We start from the raw sequence: 20,727 nt of genomic DNA, 5'->3' as shown, positions 1-20,727 counted from the left end.
ATACTAGATACACAGCATATACCCACAGCGGGCCAGTCCCATGTAATAATACTACAGTAGATACACAGCATATACAGCATATACCCACAGCGGGCCAGTCCCATGTAATAATACTAGATACACAGCATATACCCACAGCGGGCCAGTCCCATGTAATAATACTACAGTAGATACACAGCATATACAGCATATACTCACCGCGGGCCAGTCCCATGTAATAATACTACTGTAGATACACAGCATACACAGCATATACTTACAGCAGTAGATTCAAATCTGACTTTGACGTCTCCAGAGATGAAGGGCCCCTCTTCCAAGCTGATGATCACGGAGTTATTTCCAGCATCAAAAAATAACTAGTCATAGAAGAAACATCTTAGGCTACTTTCACACTAGCGTTAACTGCAATACGTCGCAAATGCGTCGTTTTGCCGAAAATACGCATCCAGCAAAAGTTCTTGCTGGATACGTTTTTTCGTCATAGACTAACATTAGCGACGCATTTGCGACGCATTGCCAAACGTTGCGTCCGTTTTGCGACGCTTGGGCGTGTGGTAGCGGACCGTCGGGAGAAAAAAACGTTACATGTAACGTTTTTTGCTCCCGACGGTCCGCTTTTTCCGACCGCGCATGCGCGGCCGGAACTCCGCCCCCACCTCCCCGCACCTCACAATGGGGCAGCGGATGCGTGGGAAAAATGCATCCGCTGCCCCCGTTGTGCGGCGGAGACCACGCTAGCGTCGGGAACATCGGCCCGACGCACAGCGACGGGTTGTTCCCGACGCTAGTGTGAAAGTAGCCTTACTTAGTCGTTTATCATTGCTCTGTACAATAGACACATTTACACATAGAACATAAATAGATAAAAAGAGCAACACAAGAGATTAAGGATTAGGCCGGGATCACACATGCGAGAAATACGTCCGAGTCTCACATGCTAATACCCGGCATTGCCGCCGTCACTCAGGAGCGGAGCGTGCGGCCGCACAGCAATACATGGAGCCGCACGCTCCGCTCCAGAGAGACGGCGGCAATGCCGGGTATTAGCATGTGAGACTCGGCCGTATTTCTCGCTTGTGTGATCCCGGCCTTAGAGTGATAGTGAATGTGCAGCAAGTAACAACTGGAGACTAAAGGCCACATATACTGTAGATAAAGGCTGAGCAGCAAGTAAAAAAGGACCGAGCTTTATACAAGAGGAGCTGAATGCAAAAGTTATGTCCTAGCTTCCGAAGAGGATGGTGCACCGCCAAGATCTTTTGTGCTGTGGAAAAAAATCATTTCACCTGATGAACAAAAGCTTTGCTCGTTCATCAGGTGATCAACAGCCTGTCTACACTGGAGAGTTATTAGGCTCAAACACTCGTTTACGATATTCTTTTAGTGTTAATGCAGATTAAAGGGAATCTGTCGGCAGGTTTTTGCAATGGAATCTGAGAGCAGCCTGATGTAGGGGCAGAGAAAATTATTTCAGTAATGTGTCACTTACTGGGCTGCTTGGTGCAGTTTTGATAAAATCCCTGTTTTCTCCGCTGTAGATGTAGCAGCGCTATGACTGCTGAGCTCTGTATAACCTGCCCTCACCATGGATTGGCAGCTACCTGTGTACATTGTGCATTGTCGGCAAGCTGCCAATCAGTGGAAGGAGTGGGGTTACACAGATTATCTGGACTGGCTTGTAGTAGACCTAGTCTGGCAGTGATAAACTCCTGCTGATAAAACACTGATTGCATTGAAACTATAGAACAAAGCCCAGTAAGTGACACATCCCGAAATCAGGTTCTCTGCCCCTACATAATGCTGTTCTCAGATAAAATAGCAAAACAAGCTGACAGATTTCCTTAAACTCTTGTTTGATCACTGTTGTGGCAGCTATGCTGATTTATTGCCTTATTGTCTAAGCTAAATATATACTGTAATTGTTGTTATTTATTATCCATGTGAGCCGGTCTTATATCCTTATTATTGGCTAAGACCTGGTACCTAATTGTCTTTGGACAGTTTTATCTGTTTTTAGATGTATATGTCGTGGTTTGTGGATTTCTTTGTAAATAAAGCTCGATACGTTTTTACTTGATGTGCAGCCTGTATCTGTATGTTCCCTGTATGGTCTTTTTTTGCCACATAATCAAATGGATATATAATGACAGCACTCCAACCTAACACCCTGTACTCTTTTTCCCCCGATAGTACATCTCTGCTCTTGGCCCTCTATGCTCCCCAGGCTATGTTCTTTTAGTACTCATATCCCTGCCATCTTTTGCTGCTCTCCACCCTCTGGCCCATTACTGCTCTCCACCTTATGGCCCATCACTGCTCTCCACCCTATGGCCCATCACTGCTCTCCACCCTATGGCACATCACTGCTCTCCACCCTATGGCACATCACTGCTCTCCACCCTATGGCCCATCACTGCTCTCCACCCTATGGCCCATCACTGCTCTCCACCCTATGGCACATCACTGCTCTCCACTCTATTGCACATCACTGCTCTCCACCCTATGGCCCATCACTGCTCTCCACCCTATGGCACATCACTGCTCTCCACCCTATGGCACATCACTGCTCTCCACCCTATGACCCATCACTGCTCTCCACCCTATGGCCCATCACTGCTCTCCACCCTATGCCCCATCACTGCTCTCCACCCTATGGCCCATCACTGCTCTCCACCCTATGGCCCATCACTGCTCTCCACCCTATGGCCCATCACTGCTCTCCAACCTATGGCACATCACTGCTCTCCGCTCTATTGCACATCACTGCTCTCCACCCTATGGCCCATCACTGCTCTCCACCCTATGGCACATCACTGCTCTCCACTCTATGGCCCATCACTGCTTTCCACCCTATGGCCTATCACTGCTCTCCACCCTATGGCCCATCACTGCTCTCTACCCTATGGCCCATCACTGCTCTCCACCCTATGGCCCATCACTGCTCTCTACCCTATGGCCCATCACTGCTCTCCACCCTATGGCACATCACTGCTCTCCACCCTATGGCACATCACTGCTCTCTACCCTATGGCCCATCTCTGCTCTCTACCCTATGGCCCATCACTGCTCTCCACCCTATGGCCCATCACTGCTCTCCACCCTATGGCCCATCACTGCTCTCCACCCTATGGCCCATCACTGCTCTCCACCCTATGGCCCATCACTGCTCTCCACCCTATGGCCCATCACTGCTCTCCACCTTATGGCCCATCACTGCTCTCCACCCTATGGCCCATCACTGCTCTCCACCCTATGGCACATCACTGCTCTCCACCCTATGGCACATCACTGCTCTCCACCCTATGGCACATCACTGCTCTCCACCCTATGGCACATCACTGCTCTCCACCCTATGGCACATCACTGCTCTCCACCCTCCCTATGGCACATCACTGCTCTCCACCCTATGGCACATCACTGCTCTCTACCCTATGGCACATCACTGCTCTCCACCCTATGGCACATCACTGCTCTCCACCCTATGGCAAATCACTGCTCTTAATCCTACCATTGCTGCTCCCCACAATCCTATCTATTATTACTCTGGTCATACACACCTTGCAGTTGTCTTGAGTCTCACAAACGCACTGGAATACCAATTCCTTCTTAACAATTATCTGGACCTTTATGTCACTCCCGTTGTTTTTTCCTATTCCTATAATATGAATAAGTGATTGAAGCACAGGTCAGACATGCAGCATCATAAAGTCTAACACTGGATAAAAACACATATAATCGATGTTTCAGAACATATCAATGAAGCTGTTACAAAACTCATATTGAAACATGACAAAGAGGTCTATGACTTGCTGTCAACTATCTGCTGTCAAGTGTAATCCTTTTCCAGCAGAAATGGTTTATAGGAAGAGATAGTTGGTGTTTGTCTTTCTCCTGTATGTCAAACTGTACATTGACATAACAGAAAGGTGGGCTTAAAGTTTGAAGTGGGCAAATAGCATGAGCAATGCATGCTAAGAAGGGAGGGAAAGTTAGTTCCTTCACCCATAGTGCTGGTAGAATGCTGATGAAGAGCAACCACTTACTTAAAAAGTGCATGGCAAGCTACTGAGCATAAGACTCATGACAGTTTCTTGACATGTTAAACTGGTGTGTGCACCAAAGCAATTCCAAATTGTTATCCCCTTTCCCTTATTCCTTAGTTACTGAGAAATCAGTATTCAAATTGATATGCAAAGGAGGCTGAAGAGCTATGGTAGATCTGAAGCCTCTGTCATTCCAAATCTATTCCCCACCCAGTGCCGCCACCTTCTGTTGCCTGACAGCCTGTATGTAACTTTAGGCAAAGGAGCTTTCACTCAAGCAGGAAGAGGCAACATTTGGTAAGGAATAGAGCTGGAGTGACAGAGGCTTCAGATTTACAAATAATCCTTCATCCTCATTTGCATATCAAGTTAAATGCTATATTCTCAGTAAAGGAGGAACGGACTGGTCATGTAGCGATATTGCTGGACTTGTGTGTGGAAGAGCTACATGAGCATATAAATACTTGGGGGGTGAAATCCTGCTGATAGATTCCCTCAGCATTGAATTCAATATCTCCCATGTAATCTTACATTCCCTTGTTTCAAAAGATGGACAAATTAGCAACAGTTGGTTAATTTCTGTGACTTCCATCTATTCTGGTACTAATAGACATTAATAAAAGCAAACCAGCCAATTTTAGCTGGCTAAGCACACCATCTGATGTGTATGGGGCCTCCAGACTCTACACCAGATACTGGAAGCAGAAGCTTTCTCTTCTTTCTGGGGACAGGAGAGATTGTTATCATTGAGAGGACAGCTATTCCATGTGTATGCCCAGCTTTAGACCCACTAATTAGGGGGCAACCAAGCTCCTTTAACCATGAGCTGGTCATTACCAACTAACAATCTAGTTGTCATGTTGTTGTCAGTCACCCATTGCCTTTCATTGAGCACAGTTACCTTCAATGGAGTGGATTCTAATACTTCGGATCCGGAGCGATTTCTCTGGTGGCATCTGTAAATTGTACTTGTTCTTCACAATTTCATAGTAACATACGTATCTACTCTGAAATATCACAGAGGAAGGACATGTCAGATTTGGAACTTCAGGAGAAGAACTGAAAATTTCTACTTAAAGTGAACCTGTCACCGGGTTTGGCCGATATAAGATGCGGCCACTGCCTTTCAGGGCTTATCTACAGCATTCTATAATGCTGTGTATTTGCCCCGATCCGACCTGAAAGATAAGAAAAATAAGTTTTATTATACTCACCTGCTGGGCTGTCAGGTCCGATGAGTGTCGCAGGTCCGGGTCTGGCGCCTCCCTTCTTCTTGCGATGCCGCCCTTCTGTTGCTTCACAGTCTCCCCGGCATCGCGCTCCTGCGCAGGCGTCGGGAAAGGTCAGAGAGGCCCAGTGCCTGCGCACTGCAGTACTTTGCTCTGCCCTCAACAGGGCAGATAAGTACGCCTGCTCAGGAGCGCGATGCCGGGGAGCGATGAAGCAACAGGAGGGCAGCATTGCAAGAAGATGGAAGGCACCGGACCCGGACCTGCGACACCCATCGGACCGCCCACCTGGGTGAGTATAATAAAACTTATCTTTCTTATTTTTCAGGTCAGACCGAGGCTTATCTACAGCATTATAGAATGCTGTAGATAAGCCCTGAAGGGCAGTGGCCGCATCTTATACCGGCCAAAACTGCTGACAGGTTCCCTTTAAATATCTTGTGAACTTATCTGGATGACCCAAACATGGAGTAGTATCATTGATGGGGAACGAAAAAAGCAGGAATAAGTCTGAAGACTAGAAGGTGAACCACCCCTGTCGGCTGCATTGGTAATACTGCTCAGTTCCTTAAGTTGTGTCTAATTTTTCATACGAGGGCTGAACTCTACCACGTACATCCCGTGTGTTGGTTTGGTGCGCTTTATTGAGAAATAAGCAGATTTCATTGTCTCATAGAGCGTCTTTGGTGAAAATAAATTCTATGGTGTCCATTTGTCATTGTCTTTGCGCCTTTTTTCTAGGGTAATAATGATTCTAATTGTGACTTTTATGTTTTTTCTTTACTTGTTATTTAATTTGTGACTTTTTTTTAAGTTACCTTCACTTAGTTTGTTTTCTTTTTGCTAGACAATGTGGGTCTGGTTTTCCTTATCTAAATGCTTTAGCCTAATTTATCATTTACAACTTTTTAAAAGTTGCAAAATTTGTACTCATTTCTACTCGGGAACTTTAGTGAAGGGCAAAACATGTTTACATTAATTACACAGTTGAAAACTAACGTGCGGCATTTTTAAGATTCATGCGACTTTTTGCTCTAAAAAGGTGCTAAAAGGGTAAAAGACAAAACAATTGAACTTCTTTGATTTTGCGCCAGAATTCATCCACACCATATGCCATTTTGAAGAATTTGGTGCAAACAATGGCAACGAGTAACACAAGACAAAAAAGACAAAAAACTGACTTCACTTAAATAAAATATGCAGATGATGAAACAGAGCCTTTATTTTTAATATACAAATTAAAAAGCTTCAGCTTTAGACTAGTATTATCTTCCAGACCACTGCTATACAATGACTAATACTAGGAGACTCACCTGGGATGGTGTTTCTACACCTTGGAATTTAGTGCTGACAGATGTATCCGTCCTACGTTCTCCAAAATAATCCAGACTTTCCTAAAAAAAAATAAGGTATGTCATCTAAGACACCGCCATGATATCAGAAATTATAAATATGACTTAAAGGGAACCTCACAGATGATACATGCTGTCCAATCAATGTACGATTTCAGCCATATTTGTTTAACTCAACATAGATTAATAGCAGCCGGGGACCGAGCCGCACGGGATAGTAGTCAGACAGGCTGCCATGGATTGACAGGTTTCTCCCTATATATGCAAGCAGGGAGAGACCTGTCAATTATGTTGTGAGGGAGTAGTTTCCCAAATTAATTAGCACAAAGCCATATTCCATCAGTTAGAATTAACACAATGGGCACTTAGAATAATGTGGTGCTTGTTCACACTCTACATGGAGACTCTACGTACCTTTGCACTCTCAAATTGGTCTGAGTCAACAAGATATGTGCAAACCATAGTGCCAGTCCTACCTATAATGAAGAAAATACTATTAAAGCAATAATAAATATGGTCATTCCATCTCTTCCCGGACAGTTCCTCCCAAGGTTCTACCGGAGTGGACTTACACCACCATAGAACACTACTGAGTCGGTGAAGGAGATGTGACTATGATCTCATTTTGACCAGCAATATATTTTTATAGGCTTTATTTTTTTATGGGATGCATGGTAGATCAGATCCTATGATAATTTATCACTCCTTGCTGAGCACTCGGAGAGCCAAGTAGAGTACCCAGCTAACTTTGTCCTACCATTAGACTTTAAATGGTGCGATAGGGTGCACGATCAAACAAACTCCTCATTACTGTGCTTGTGCATTGGAAGGAAGAAGGGGTTGAGGACCCCTTCTAGTCTTTTATGGGGGTCCCAGCTATCAAACATTTATCACTCGTCCTGTGGATAGGTGATAAATGTTCATTATGGGAATACCACTTATGGGGATGAGCAATGAGAAAGTATTGCAAGTGCAGACTGATTACTTAGAATATCCCTGATAACGTGACTTCTTACCTTTTCCTCCTTTGCAGTGAATGGCTATAACATTCTTTGGGTCCTCTGCCATCCAAGAACGTACGCTGGCTGTGAACTTTAACATGTCCCTAAATATCAAGAAAGTAGTAATCACTATTAGTTAACTGACAGATTGTTCGGAATATCAAAAGCTATGTTCTCACATGGCAAATATCAGAAACCCACACCTTACACCTTACATCTGACTGGTATTCACAAAGAAGAGGGTTGTGTTGACGCACAGTGAGGATGGGTTATGGCAGCGGTGATCGGAGGGTAACAATGTACACGCACCTTTGTTAGCAGACTGTCGCACCTTATACGTCCTGATCGGGTTTAACTAAGTGGGGGATTTGTTGTGTGCTGGGATAAAGCAGTGCACTGGCAACATAAATCCACAGATCGGGCAATTGGATTCATTTTTCATGCAATGTGGACATCTTTATCCTGACACACCACTAATCCTCCCATACATGTGGCTGGGGATGTTTAGCAGCATTGGATTTGCATAAACCAATTTAGATGGTCTAGCACAGAACCTGCTATGTGTGAATATACTCTACAGGGGTGTAGGGTATATACTATAAATGGTATATAACATACTGTTTTCTATTTCCTCATCATGTTCTACATCTCTGTTGGATGCCAGTAAATGGATATATCTTTGTGTTAAGGCCCCGTCTCACTTAGCGACGCTAAAGCGATCCCGACAACGATACGACCTGTCAGGGATCGTTGCTGCGTCGCTATGTGGTCGCTGGTGAGATGTCAAACAGTGAGATCTTCCAGCGATCGCTGCTGCGATCTCACTGTTTGACATCTCACCAGCGACCTGTAGCGACCTGTACAACGATGTCACATGGGAGCTATTATGACGATTCAGTGTCTGAGTCGTCAACGAGGTCGTTGTTAAGGTGTCAAACACAGCGATGTGTGCTACCCAGCGGGACCTCAACGATCAAAAAAAGGTCCAGGCCATTCCGACACGACCAGCGATCTCACAGCAGGGGCCTGGTCGCTGCTACGTGTCACACATAGCGAGATCGCTACTGAGGTCGCTGTTGCGTCACAAAACTTGTGACTCAGCAGCGATCTCGCTAGCGATCTCGCTTAGTGAGACGGCGGCTTTAGGCCTCATTCACACGTGTGTAATTAATTAGTATTTTGCAGTTGTGGGACATCAGAATTAGGCCACATTCACATGTTCAGTACTTGGTCAGTATTTTACCTCAGTATTTGTTGCCAAAACTGGGAAAGCAACAATCAGAGGAAAAGTGTAATAGAAACACGTCACCATTTATGTATTTATCACCCACTTCTGGTTTTGGCTTACAAATACTGAGGTAAAATACTGACCAAACACTCAACGTGTGAATGTGGCCTTAGGCCTCTGTCAGATGTCAATTTTTCATGGATGTGTCACAGAATGATTGTTCCAATGCAATTCAATTGGTTAATGAAAAAAGCTGCTTGGAGTGCTGTCCATTTTTTTTTACTGTTTATTAGCCAGGAGAGGCTTGGAATTTATTTATTTTTTTGCATATGAGAAAAACAGATGCCATACTAATGGCATAAATGGACACATGGACTAAAAATAGACAAAAAATGTGATCCTGCACATTGATGAAAACTAGTACATTTTTTCTCAAATGTTAAAAAAATGAGGTCTAATAAGCAGAAGAGTAGATGTATAAGGACGGGCTCATTACACTTACGCTAGAGACGGCACATTGTGATCGTCTATGAAGAATCGCTCCACTCTGTAATGGAAGAACTCTGGATCATAGCCCTTCTCACCTGTAAGAGAGATCTCGTGAACTAAAGGCTACAAATTACACCTGAAGTCTGAACACAGACATAACTCTTCGTGTTCATATTGTGTGAATGGCGACTACTTTCTCGTAAATCTGAACTAAAACCCATAATTACTACCCCCCTCCACCATCATCTTTTCATGCCAAGGCCCATTATCTACAAAGGACGATATTAATATGGCTGGGGTGAATAGGATTGTGGCTTGTGTATAGGAAGAATTTCTCTAAATGTCGGTTTTGTATTATCTAATTGTATGATTGTGCCTGCACTCAAACATCACATCATTTCCTTAGCCACTACTTACTGCATAAGTTGTAGATCTTGTAGTGATCTTTATGTTTGGAGTCCAAAAATCGCGCAACCTCCTGTGAAAAAGGAAAAAAAAAAAGATAAATTCAGATGTAAAATTTTAATTAATTATGACAAGAAAAAGAAAAAACAAATTGTCTTAGGATGGAAGGGAAGAAGACAATTTAGCAGAAAAAAAGGCATCAAAGAGGAAAGCTGAAAAATAGTAGATTTTCCTAAAGGAGAAAAATAGACAGAAGTAGAGAGATAGACAGCATCTCATCAATCACAGAGATCGCCCCTCATAAATACTGTGCACTCTAAGTCCAATAAATACTTTATTTTCTGAGTGCATTAGCGAAAGGTAAGTATTTGATGCTGTTTTGTCTAATAGTAAAGTAACCCAGTCCGTGTAAAATGCTTCCATTAGATAGAGCAGCGAGATAATTAGACAGATCAGCTGTAAGATGCCCATACACAGTAGATAGCTGTCAGATGAATGAGGGTTCATCCAACATTTCCCCATAAACGCTTGGCTTAACCGAACGTTCATGTTTTTTCAATAAGAATACTGGAGTAAGGGGGCCATACACAATTTCTAGCTATTGGCCAAACGATGGTTTGGCCAATCATTCGGCTGGGAGCTACCGTTCCCGGTTCCCTATACAGAGGAGCGCTTTGCTCTGTCAAGCACTCCTGGGTTCTCTATGAGAGAGCCACTACCAAACTCCTTCTCGTCAAGAACAAAAGGATTGTCAGTCCAAAATCAAACATACTGGATCCTTATCTCTCCCAACATCATCTGTCAGGAGAGAGTCGGAAAGCCACCTACACATTAAAGGGATGGCTGATTTTAATATACTAGATGCCCTTCATTTCACTGAAGACATGGCTTGGGAAGACTTTAATGTGAATTATTGGTTTCAACCAATGTCTTACTGAAGACTTACCTTTATAGGATTCCGATAAAAGGACTGCTTCCCAGATGATGGGAACGACATAGCAATTATCCTGTCTACAAAGATCAAAAAGGAAATATACGATAATATTAATAAAACAGAGAGTACCGATATGACATTATTACTTATAGGGATGATTTGTATTTCTGTTACTGTTTTATGCCCTTGTGTCTCCAGTAGGCCCAATTTCCTATAGGAAATCACCCACATTATAAACGGCACATTGTGTGCTCACCTATTAATTTATTAAAAGGGTTGTCCTATCTTAAGCTACAGGTCAGCAGTCATTCTATGCTACTGCAGACTTGTAAATCCTCACATTGTGCGCAGTGCACGCTGTGAAGATTCTTCGGTGCAGGGAGCAGCGGTCATGTGACCACAAGTATGCAATATTTAGACTTCCGGCCACATTTCGACTAGACTGTTTCCAACCTCATTCGATACACTTGCATTGAGCGAGGCCGCAGCCATCTAGTCGGAATGTGTCCAGGAGTTTACATATCGCATACTTGTAGTCACATGACCGCCACTTCCAACACCGGCACCTGAGAATCCTCACTGCACACGGTGTGAGGATTCACAAGTCTGCAGTAACATAGAGTGAATGCAGACTTGTAGCTTGAGACCCATTTCAGCGCCATAAATTGATAGGTTAATGCAAAGTGAAATCGCACCTAAAATCACATATTTCATGCTTTATTTTCTTTGCATTATTTTCCTGCTATATTCTCTCAAACATCGCCCTGTTTGGTAATAGTGTGTTATTACATTTTTTTTTTTTTTTTTAAATCAGATACATTTTTATTTTAAAGTGTATTATTACGTTAACCATCTAAGATATCTAATATGTTATTATGTATTTTGGTAATAAATTTCTTCTTTTTTAAAAATAAATTTTAAATAGTAGATAGATAGATAATTTAATAGGTGAAGGTTTAGCTGTGCTTTTTTTTAGTTTTGAAGGAAGCATCATGGCTGTCAATCTTCCAGAATGATTACAGGATCTAGAAGTATGGATTATCTTATTAGGTGGTTGATGTTATTACTTGGACTTTTAAGTAATATTACATCTTTTATGCTTACACATTTTTCTAATACTCTATGGTCTACGAGCTGTGACACGCACCAGTGATGTAAGTGAGGTCCAGGTCAAATCCATCTTTCTGATATCTTCTTTTGTTTTCAGACACCTGCAAATGAACAAATTTGACTTTTTAAAATAATATACGAGTTTCCATTCTGTCTAAGACCTTATTTTGATGTAAGATCTCATTGTAGGGCCAGCTGGGCACTGGCACTATATTATTATACAGAGTGTCCAATATTGACTGTCTCCTGACATGTCTATTTAAAGGGAACTTTTCAGATCCAAAAATGGCATTTACCTCCAGATATAACGGTAATCTGCAGCTAAATAACCTTGAGGGCTTGTTCACACTGTCCTTTTTTTGCTGCGGATTTTTCAGCTGCGGATTTGGAAAAACCGCAGTGCAAAACCGCGGTGGTTTTCACTGCGGTTTTTTGTGCGGTTTCTACTGCGGATTCCACTGCGGGTTTCCAACTGCACTTTCCTATTGGTGCAGGTGGAAAACCGCTGCGGAATCCGCAGAAAGAATTGACATGCTACTTCTTTTTTTCCGCAGAAAATCAGCGCGGATTTTCAAGCGGAAAAACGCAAAGTGGGCACAGCGGTTTTTGTTTTCCATAGGGTAACATTGTACTGTACCCTGCATGGAAAACGGCTGCGGATCCGCAGCTGCAAATCCGCTGCGGATCCGCAGCAAAAAACGCAAAGTGTGAACATAGCCTTAAATCATGTCTGGCTACCTTACACAAGCAGCAGCTACTGGGAGAAAACTAAGTTTTCTTTTCCTTGCAGCCGCTTACTTCCATTCATGCAGGTGATGGATGAAGCTGAAACAGCATATACAGTGAACGCGCTGTGATCACTCCCCCTGCACCCTGACGGCCTAGTCTGCACAGAGACTCTACGTATAAACGTAGCACAGATACAATGCTGAGCAGACTGTCCATCAATGTGTTAGGGAGCGATAACATAATTACTGTGTAGTCAGTGGTGACAGTAACCGCTCCCTGCGCTGCTCCGATGACTGGAAGCGAGCAGCTGCAGGGAGAATAAAACTTCATTTTCTCCCTGTAGCTGCTGCTCCAATAGAGAAGCCAGACATGATTTAAATGCTACTTTACCTGCATATTACCAATAAATCTGCAGGTAAATAGTGTTTTTGGAGGCGATGGGTTCTCTTTAAGAAAATATTTATTGTGTTGCCAACGAAAATAACAATTCTGGAGCATCTTTTCTCATAACAGTATTTTGTAAAGTTTCCTATTTTTCCTCCTTTTAATGAATAAATGAGCAGCTGGATGCTGCATTTCTTTCCAAGGAATTGTGTCTCTACACAGTATGGCCCTACCACTGATTGGACAGGGTCAAAGTGAGCAGACAATCTGAGTGGTAAAACCAATTCCCAATTTATTAATAGATTTCTAAGAGAATAACAGAGCAACAGCCCAACACAAAGGTAGAATAAAAAAACTATCCAGAATTGGTATTTTATGGGGAATACAACTAATTAATAATACAAACATGTCGGGAGCAGCAATGGGTTCTCCTTAAAATAATAAGACCCTTTTAGACTGTGTGCCCATTATGAGTTTTTCGGGAGTTTTACACGCTGTGTATTTTTGCTGTGTCAAAAATGCAGCCTCTTACAGTTCCAGCAAAGTGGATGGGATTTATTGAGATCTCCTGCCCACTGCGCTTCTTTTATACTCAGCGTAAACTGACCTGCGGTGCGAATTTCAAATCCACAACATGTCAGTTTCTCTTTATGAGTCTTTTATGTGCATATTTTTTTTCTCAAAAACACTAGTAACCTACTACGTAATACAGTAGGTGCAGAAATGGTGCAGAAAATCTGCAATATCAAAAACTCACCAAATACTCATCATGAGAGCTTAATCTTATTACTAGGGATGAGAGAACCCGTACGGGAAAGTTTGGGGTTGTACCAAACACCTGGTGTTCATTACTGAACTCCAAACACAGACTTCTTACTGTATGTCCGGTTTCCTGTTTGGAAATGTCTAATAAAGCTTGTTGAAAAACTGCAGCGCAGCCAATCATCATGCTTTTAGACTGTGGGCACTTCCGGAGCCATCACAGCCATCACAAGTATTGGCATGGCTGTGATTGACATGAGCTCATGTCCCGGCCTATATAAAGGCTGGATCACGAGTGTCTCGGCCATTATGCTCTCATTAGTGCAGGGATAGGATGAAACTGGAGTGAGGGACAGATAGTGACAGTGCACTCTGTAAAAAAAAGCTGTGTGTACTCTGCAACCCATATCTGTTGTAGTACTGTGCTAAAAGCCACCGTGTATACTCTGCACCCCACTGTCTGTGGGAGCTTCAAATATTCCATCAATATGGTGAGTGCTAATGACACCATCATCAGCGTTATTACGCAACTTATATTCCTGCTGGAAAAAAACAATTCAGGCCATGATGGATGCAGTGGTGGCACAGGAGGAAGAGAAGCAGTAGGAGGAGCAGACCTAAATCACACCGTTATCGGGCCTGTTGTCCACACATGGCTCGGAGGGTGGGTTACTATTCCAACATCAACCAGGTGCCTAACTGTACAGCCAGGGGACAGTTTAACAGCATGATGATGATGAGGAGGAACAACCATGTTCACATCAGGGTGGCACTCAGATCAGCTCACAGGCATCACTTGAGCAAAGCTGTGGGGGTGCAGAATACCCAGACGATACACCTCCCAGCGAGGATAGCTTGTCATCGCCTCTGGGCAGACTGGTACACATGCTGCAGTGCCTTGCGCAATGACCGCCGACTTGTCCGTATTGTTACCAGTGCAGATTACTGGGTGGCCGCCCTGCTGGATCCCTGTTACAAGGACAACGTACCATCATTACTTCCGTCATTGGCGAGAGATAGCAAAATGCATGAATACAAGCACACGCTGGTAGAAAAACTACTAATACTTTTCCCACCTGACGGGGGGGCTAAGTGGAACAAGACAGAGGCACCTCAGAAGACAGGGTTAGCATGGCTGAAATGTGGCAAAACTTTATGGGTACACCACAGCATACAGCACCACCATGTCATAGGGTCCATATTAGCAGGAGCCATAGTTACAACCACATGTGGAAGAGTACGTGTCCACACGTCCACCTGTCCACATGCAACGATAACAGTTTTACCAGAGGACAAAGATCCGTAGTAAAATCCATGAATAAAGGAGTCCTGACAAAATGGACTCCTAAGGGCAGGATCATTCCAGTGGGAGTCAGTGGTACATCTACGGCATTCTGAACAAAATTCCTCTGCCGGTCGGTCTCCCTGCTGGATCTTACAAAGTTTACACTCTGCAAGGGACACCCGATCTGGATCATCATAAACGAGGCCAAGAGCCACGAAAAATCCATCCACCGACTGGTGGAGTGACAATGAGTCGGATGGAAGTGAGAAGGTCCAGGATTGAGGGTCTCCTTGAAAAACGGAGATAACAATCTGTGGGGGAAATGTGTAAACATGCTCTGTGGGTGAAATTTATTATCATCTTCTGTGGGGGAAATGTGTAAACATGCTCTGTGAGTAAAATTGTTAGCTGGCTGACAGTAGCAAGCTTTGCTTCAGACCACCACTCCAGACCATCGATCCAAGATCATATTACCAACTTTTCATCAGCGGCATTGGTAACTTATGCTACTAGAGCAGCCATTTTTGAGCTGTGGGGGTACTGTGCCTTTGTCTGGCTATGACATTTTTAATCAGCTTTCTCAGGGAAATGTGAAAACGTGCTCTCTGGGTGAAATTTGCTGTAATCTTATGTGGGGGTATTGTTCCTCGTGCTCTTATGTTGAAATTTTTAATCCTCTTATCTGGAGGTATTGTTCCCCATTCTTTGTGGGTGAAATTTGAATTTCAGCTTCTGTGGGGCTACTGTGCCCCATGGTTTGGGGGTGAAGTTTGTAAGCTGTTTTTGTTGGGATACTCTCCCCCATGCTCTGTGGGTGAAATGTTTAACTGGACTGGCGGTAGCAAGCCTTAGTCTCCTTGGGGGCACTGTTAATGTTTTTATGTCATTCATTTACTTCCTGTTTTACCAGTATTGCTAATGGTGAAATAATCCCTTTATGTCATTTTCCTACCCACATTTGTTTGGAGGTTAATTGTCCTGCTCTTCCCCCCCATTTGTCTTCCTTTTGCAGTCCCCTAGCCCTTACGTCGAGCATTTTACTGCACTGAAGTTTGGGTACTCATTGACCTATATGTGGTTCGGTGTCCGGGGTCAAGTTCAGGTCAACTTTTTAGAACCCGGCGAACCTGAACATCCTCGGATTCGCTCAACGCTACTTATTACCCAAACAAAGCATTTTAGAAAACAATAGTGGATCCTGCACATAACATACAACAGGTAATTCAGGAATTGAATCAGTTCTACCACAATATCTTTTGACACATGACTTCTTGGGTGAATACTGACCATTCACAGCAAAGACAGTAATCTCGGACCGGTGCTGCCAAAGTGATGAGGTTAAGTTTCTGTGTAACTTTTATATGAATAGATCATCTGATCCAAGAACAGGTGATTACAAACTACATCACAGTGAACTAATAAAATCGAATTACTATGAAACCAAGTAACATGTTACTCACCATTCTACGAGTCACCTTTTCAAGCTGTTTTTTCTGAGAAGCCAGACGGAATATTCTGACCAAGATAATTATTCTCAAGGCTCGGAAAAAGTTTACCAGTCTACAGGAGAAAAAAAAACATTACAATAATTGATAGGTGCATATTTGCATGTATTTTGTGTGTTGATATTAATGACTATATATTAACGTAAGTACCTTGAAGAAACAAATCAGCAGTTGTCCTTCCTTTATCCATTGATTAAAAGAACAAAGGTGCAATTTTCTAATATTTGAAAGTAAGAATATGCAAATTTTCCTTAACGTGGCCATACTTATTACTTGGCTGGATTTTGGTATGACAGGCAGCCCATCAAGTGTCCTGGCTTTTTCCCAACACCAAATATCAAAGGAAGGAATTGTGTGATTTTTCCATACCTAATGTTTTTGTCTTAATGGTAGATAATTAGATTTTTTCCTCTCTCCCTATTGAGAATACCAACGTTGATCACTAGATTTGAGCAAAAAGAGTCACAAGACCCTTGACCTGGGGCTGCCATACTAGAACCCTGTGAACCCCCACTTACATACAACATCCTGGCGCCTCTTGGTTAGTTACATTGTGGCAAGGCACATGCATGAAGGAGGTTTGCAGGCTCTGCTCTGGCATCCACAAATTAGACCATCAGACAGGGTCCTGTCAATCTTTTTGCTTAACTCTATTGACTACCATCTTGGAAAACTTGTTTCTTAATATCCTTTGTTGTATCTGGGGGTTTATTCAATCCTAGATTGCTATAAAGCAAGTTGAATTTTGGGACAAGCATTAAAACCCCAGAATTTGGAATGGCCAACTGGCTTTTGATGACAACTAACTGTGCGATGACCAAGGCATAATATTTTTTTTACGTTTTGTAAAATGTTTGCTGCCATTAGAGACATAGACATTATGTTATTGTAGACTTGTATATCACATATCAACAAATGGTCTACTATCATATATCCTAATGTGATAAAGTACAAGTAAAAAAAAGTGTTCCAATGTAATGATGCACCTATAAAATGCAATGAGATAAACTGGGAAAGCTGAAGGTTGGAACACCACTTGAAATATATGGGTAAGTTGAAAAACTTACTAATTTAACCACATTTAACTACTACGGGCTACATTCATTAGGTACTAAGAAAAGATATTCCAAGAATAATACAAAAATTTGCTGAAACAGACATGTCAGAAGAGTTGGCAGATCCACTTTAAAGGTGCAGTGTAAGCGCAGAGTGAGTACCTATTTTAAAGGAATTTTAGAATAAGCTGTGCTGTGTGTACATGAGGAAAGACACTATTACATGACTTGAATCCTTTGTTTTCACAATCTTTATCCTCTAGAGCAGAGGTGTCAAACTGCATTCCTCGAGGGCCGCCAACAGGTCATGTTTTCAGGATCTCCTTGTATTGCACAGGTGATAATTTAATCACCTGCACAGAATGATTCCAGCACCTTGTGGAATGCTAAGGAAATCCTGAAAACATGACCTGTTGGCGGCCCTCGAGGAATGCAGTTTGACACCTCTGCTCTAGAGCTTTATCTCTAATTTACAGTTGACTCTGAGCTGGTTGGTGGAGGCTAGCTATTTTCTTCCCACACAAAGCACAGCACACAAAGAGGGATTTCCTCTATTCCTTCCTTAGTACACAGAGAGAAGCAGCAGCATTGAAGAAACTGTACCGCAGTACTGAGCTGTGTAAATGTGAATCTAGCTCTGGATTAAGGTAAAAGACTTGTTAGAAAGCTCATTACGGCCCTTCTTGCCTTCAACTTGCCTCCATCTGCCTGTTTTCTAAACTCTGTTTCTCCCTTTCACTCTTATCTTCCCTTTCCTTAGGAGAAATAACCTTACACCTCACTGTGCTAGCATTTTATCTTGTCTTGAGCAAAACCGAGTTGAGCTGTTTTTCAGAATGGATGGTCAGGAAGGGGAAGAAGTGTCTCATAAGTGGAAAAATAAGATAATAAGATATATTGCAAAGTTTGTTATATTAACATACACTATTGATTTATGCAGAGTTTCTTGAAAGTACACCTCTCATTTAAGACACAGATTGAACAAGCTTTATATGAACTACAGATTGAAAACCTAGGCCGCAGAAAAAGGAAAAGACTGAAAAATATGATAAGACATTGGAGATATCTATTTATACAGTTATCAGGAGTCAGAGATAATCTGAGAGCATAAAATAGGTTTGTCTTTGCACAGAGAACCCTTCTATGTGGAGAGTCATCACTTCCAGAAATTAGGAATTACGTGTAATACATGGAAGGCTCAAGTCCAACCGAGCAAGAGCCATTGCTTGTTAGCGGCTATTTACGGTGGTACATATAGTGGATCCTGGGCTGGGGCATATGGCTATCAGTTATCAAACCTTAGCTTGCGACTTTCAGTTCATCTGTCTGTTTCTCACTTATAATGGAAAAATTTGGACCAATGAGTTCATGAATTTGGCAGTCCAGATCAGCCCAACAAATTCAGATAGCCCTTCTAGCACATGCGCTAGCTGCGAAATAGTCCCACTGAATACACTGTACACACATTACTAATCTGGGATAGTCGTATAGCTGCAAAATAACAGCATTAAATCTTTATAGCTGCACTTTGTACCTTGTTACACAAATTATTTCTTCAGATTAAAGGGAACCTGTCGCCACAAATTGGCGGGATATGTAAATGCCTTTTTTCCGGTCCGATGGGCAGCGTTTCGTCTTCATCTCTCCACCCCATCCGTCCCTGTTGTCCGCAATATGTTCGTGAATTAGAGTACTTGTCCTCCATAGTTCACGCGTGCGCAATGCAATCTTCGCTCGCGCACGCGCAGCATGCTTTGCCCAACTGCGGGCAAAGCTGAAAAGCATTACTGTGCATGCGCCAGGGCACTATGTCCCGGAAGTATTTTGCTGTGTTCTGCGACATAATGCGCGGGCGCATGCGCAGTAATACTTTTTGGCTTTGCCTATAGTTGAGCAAAGCATACTGCGCATGCGCGAGCGAAGATTGCATTGCGCATGCGTGAACTATGGAGGGCACCTACTCAAATTCACGAACATATTGCGGACAACAGGGACGGATGAGGTGGAGAAATGAAGACAAAACGCCGCCCATCGGACCAGAAAAAAGGCACTTACATATTCCGCCAATTTGAGGTGACAGGTTCCCTTTAAAAGATGCCTCAGAAAATAACGTTATACCTTGGAATATTTGTAGCGCCGCTGAAATCTGTGAATGCGTAGATCAGCGTCACTATGAGAGTGACCACAACAATTGCAGCATCAAAGATGTTCAGCTTAGCACTAAAGTACTTCTGGAATCTGGAAGACAAATATGGGAACACGAAAATAAGTGTTAATGGAGTAAATCACATCAGCAATTCAGCACGTGACGTGTTCATAAGACAAAGAGCTAGAGAGAGAAGAGAGCCGGACAATGAGACTGATATGTGATTAGTGCCAGGAACAATGGAGAAATACGAGGAAATGGAAAAAGCCACTGCAGGTCACCATCTAAATAATTCATAGGGACCTTTTACACTTTCCTAATGATAACCACCACGGTCTTTCGTTCTTTATAATATTGAAAGGCTTGGTTGAGGATTTTCACAAAACTGGCTAAAAGCTGGAAATGTGCTAATATAATAAATAACGATTGCTTACCTATTCAATCCCCTATTGCTCTATAGCGGCACTGCAGTGGTCCCTACTTATTCTACATTGATTATATTTAGCATTCTTGAGACCACTGCTGACAATGGATCTTTGCATGTATAACATGCGACTGCTTAACACAGTGATTGGCTGCAGTGGTCATGTGAGTACTACACGTGATGTCATCACTCCAGGACCAGCAGAGAAAGCTGAAGCCCCAGCACTGGAGCCGTGGGGGTATGAATAGCTAAGTAATGGAGTTTTTATTAAAGTATCTCTAGCTCTGAGCCATTTTTTTCCAGCAATCAGGGACAACCTTTAAAAATGAATTCTACTAGTTCATATATATGTGTGGAGATAGAGAGAGTACCCGTAACCACTCTGCGCGTGCCCCTGTACTGAAAATGTCTGAGCGCCGCTAGGCTCCTTTGGATTGAGTTCCGGCAGTGCTTACTCTTGGCAAGCAAGTGCTGTCAATCAAGAACAGGGCAGATGCTCAAAATGCATATTAAAGGGGTGTAATGGTGCGCTGAGTTGTTGACTATATAAAGGGTGCACAAAGGGCCCTCATTTGCATATGACATAAACCCTTTTTTTTTTCAACTGCTAAATAATGAAATCTATACTACAGATATGATTTAAGGG

At 42.8% G+C, this 20,727-nt stretch overlaps 1 protein-coding gene across 3 annotated transcripts in view; it reads right to left on the bottom strand.

The window, feature by feature from the left end:
• LOC143817064 (phosphatidylinositol 3,4,5-trisphosphate 3-phosphatase TPTE2-like) overlaps positions 1-20,727 on the bottom strand; it is a 90,899-nt gene that overhangs the window by 8,118 nt on the left and 62,054 nt on the right. For 2 of the 3 annotated variants that reach the window (XM_077298154.1, XM_077298155.1), the window contains exons 6-17: positions 19,630-19,749; positions 16,412-16,511; positions 11,829-11,892; positions 10,694-10,758; positions 9,760-9,820; positions 9,356-9,437; positions 7,641-7,729; positions 7,039-7,100; positions 6,586-6,666; positions 4,945-5,050; positions 3,558-3,655; positions 261-356 (exon numbers count right to left, since the gene is read on the bottom strand). In XM_077298154.1, the coding sequence (XP_077154269.1) occupies positions 261-356; positions 3,558-3,655; positions 4,945-5,050; positions 6,586-6,666; positions 7,039-7,100; positions 7,641-7,729; positions 9,356-9,437; positions 9,760-9,820; positions 10,694-10,758; positions 11,829-11,892; positions 16,412-16,511; positions 19,630-19,749 (1,024 nt within the window). The remainder of the gene's footprint in view (positions 1-260; positions 357-3,557; positions 3,656-4,944; positions 5,051-6,585; positions 6,667-7,038; positions 7,101-7,640; positions 7,730-9,355; positions 9,438-9,759; positions 9,821-10,693; positions 10,759-11,828; positions 11,893-16,411; positions 16,512-19,629; positions 19,750-20,727) is intronic. The other variant, XM_077298156.1, reaches the window with a different exon arrangement.

The sequence above is a fragment of the Ranitomeya variabilis genome, chromosome 3 (genome assembly GCF_051348905.1).
Source record: "Ranitomeya variabilis isolate aRanVar5 chromosome 3, aRanVar5.hap1, whole genome shotgun sequence".
In the NCBI taxonomy this organism is placed as follows: domain Eukaryota; kingdom Metazoa; phylum Chordata; class Amphibia; order Anura; family Dendrobatidae; genus Ranitomeya; species Ranitomeya variabilis.
This window is presented reverse-complemented; position numbering and strand designations above follow the sequence as displayed.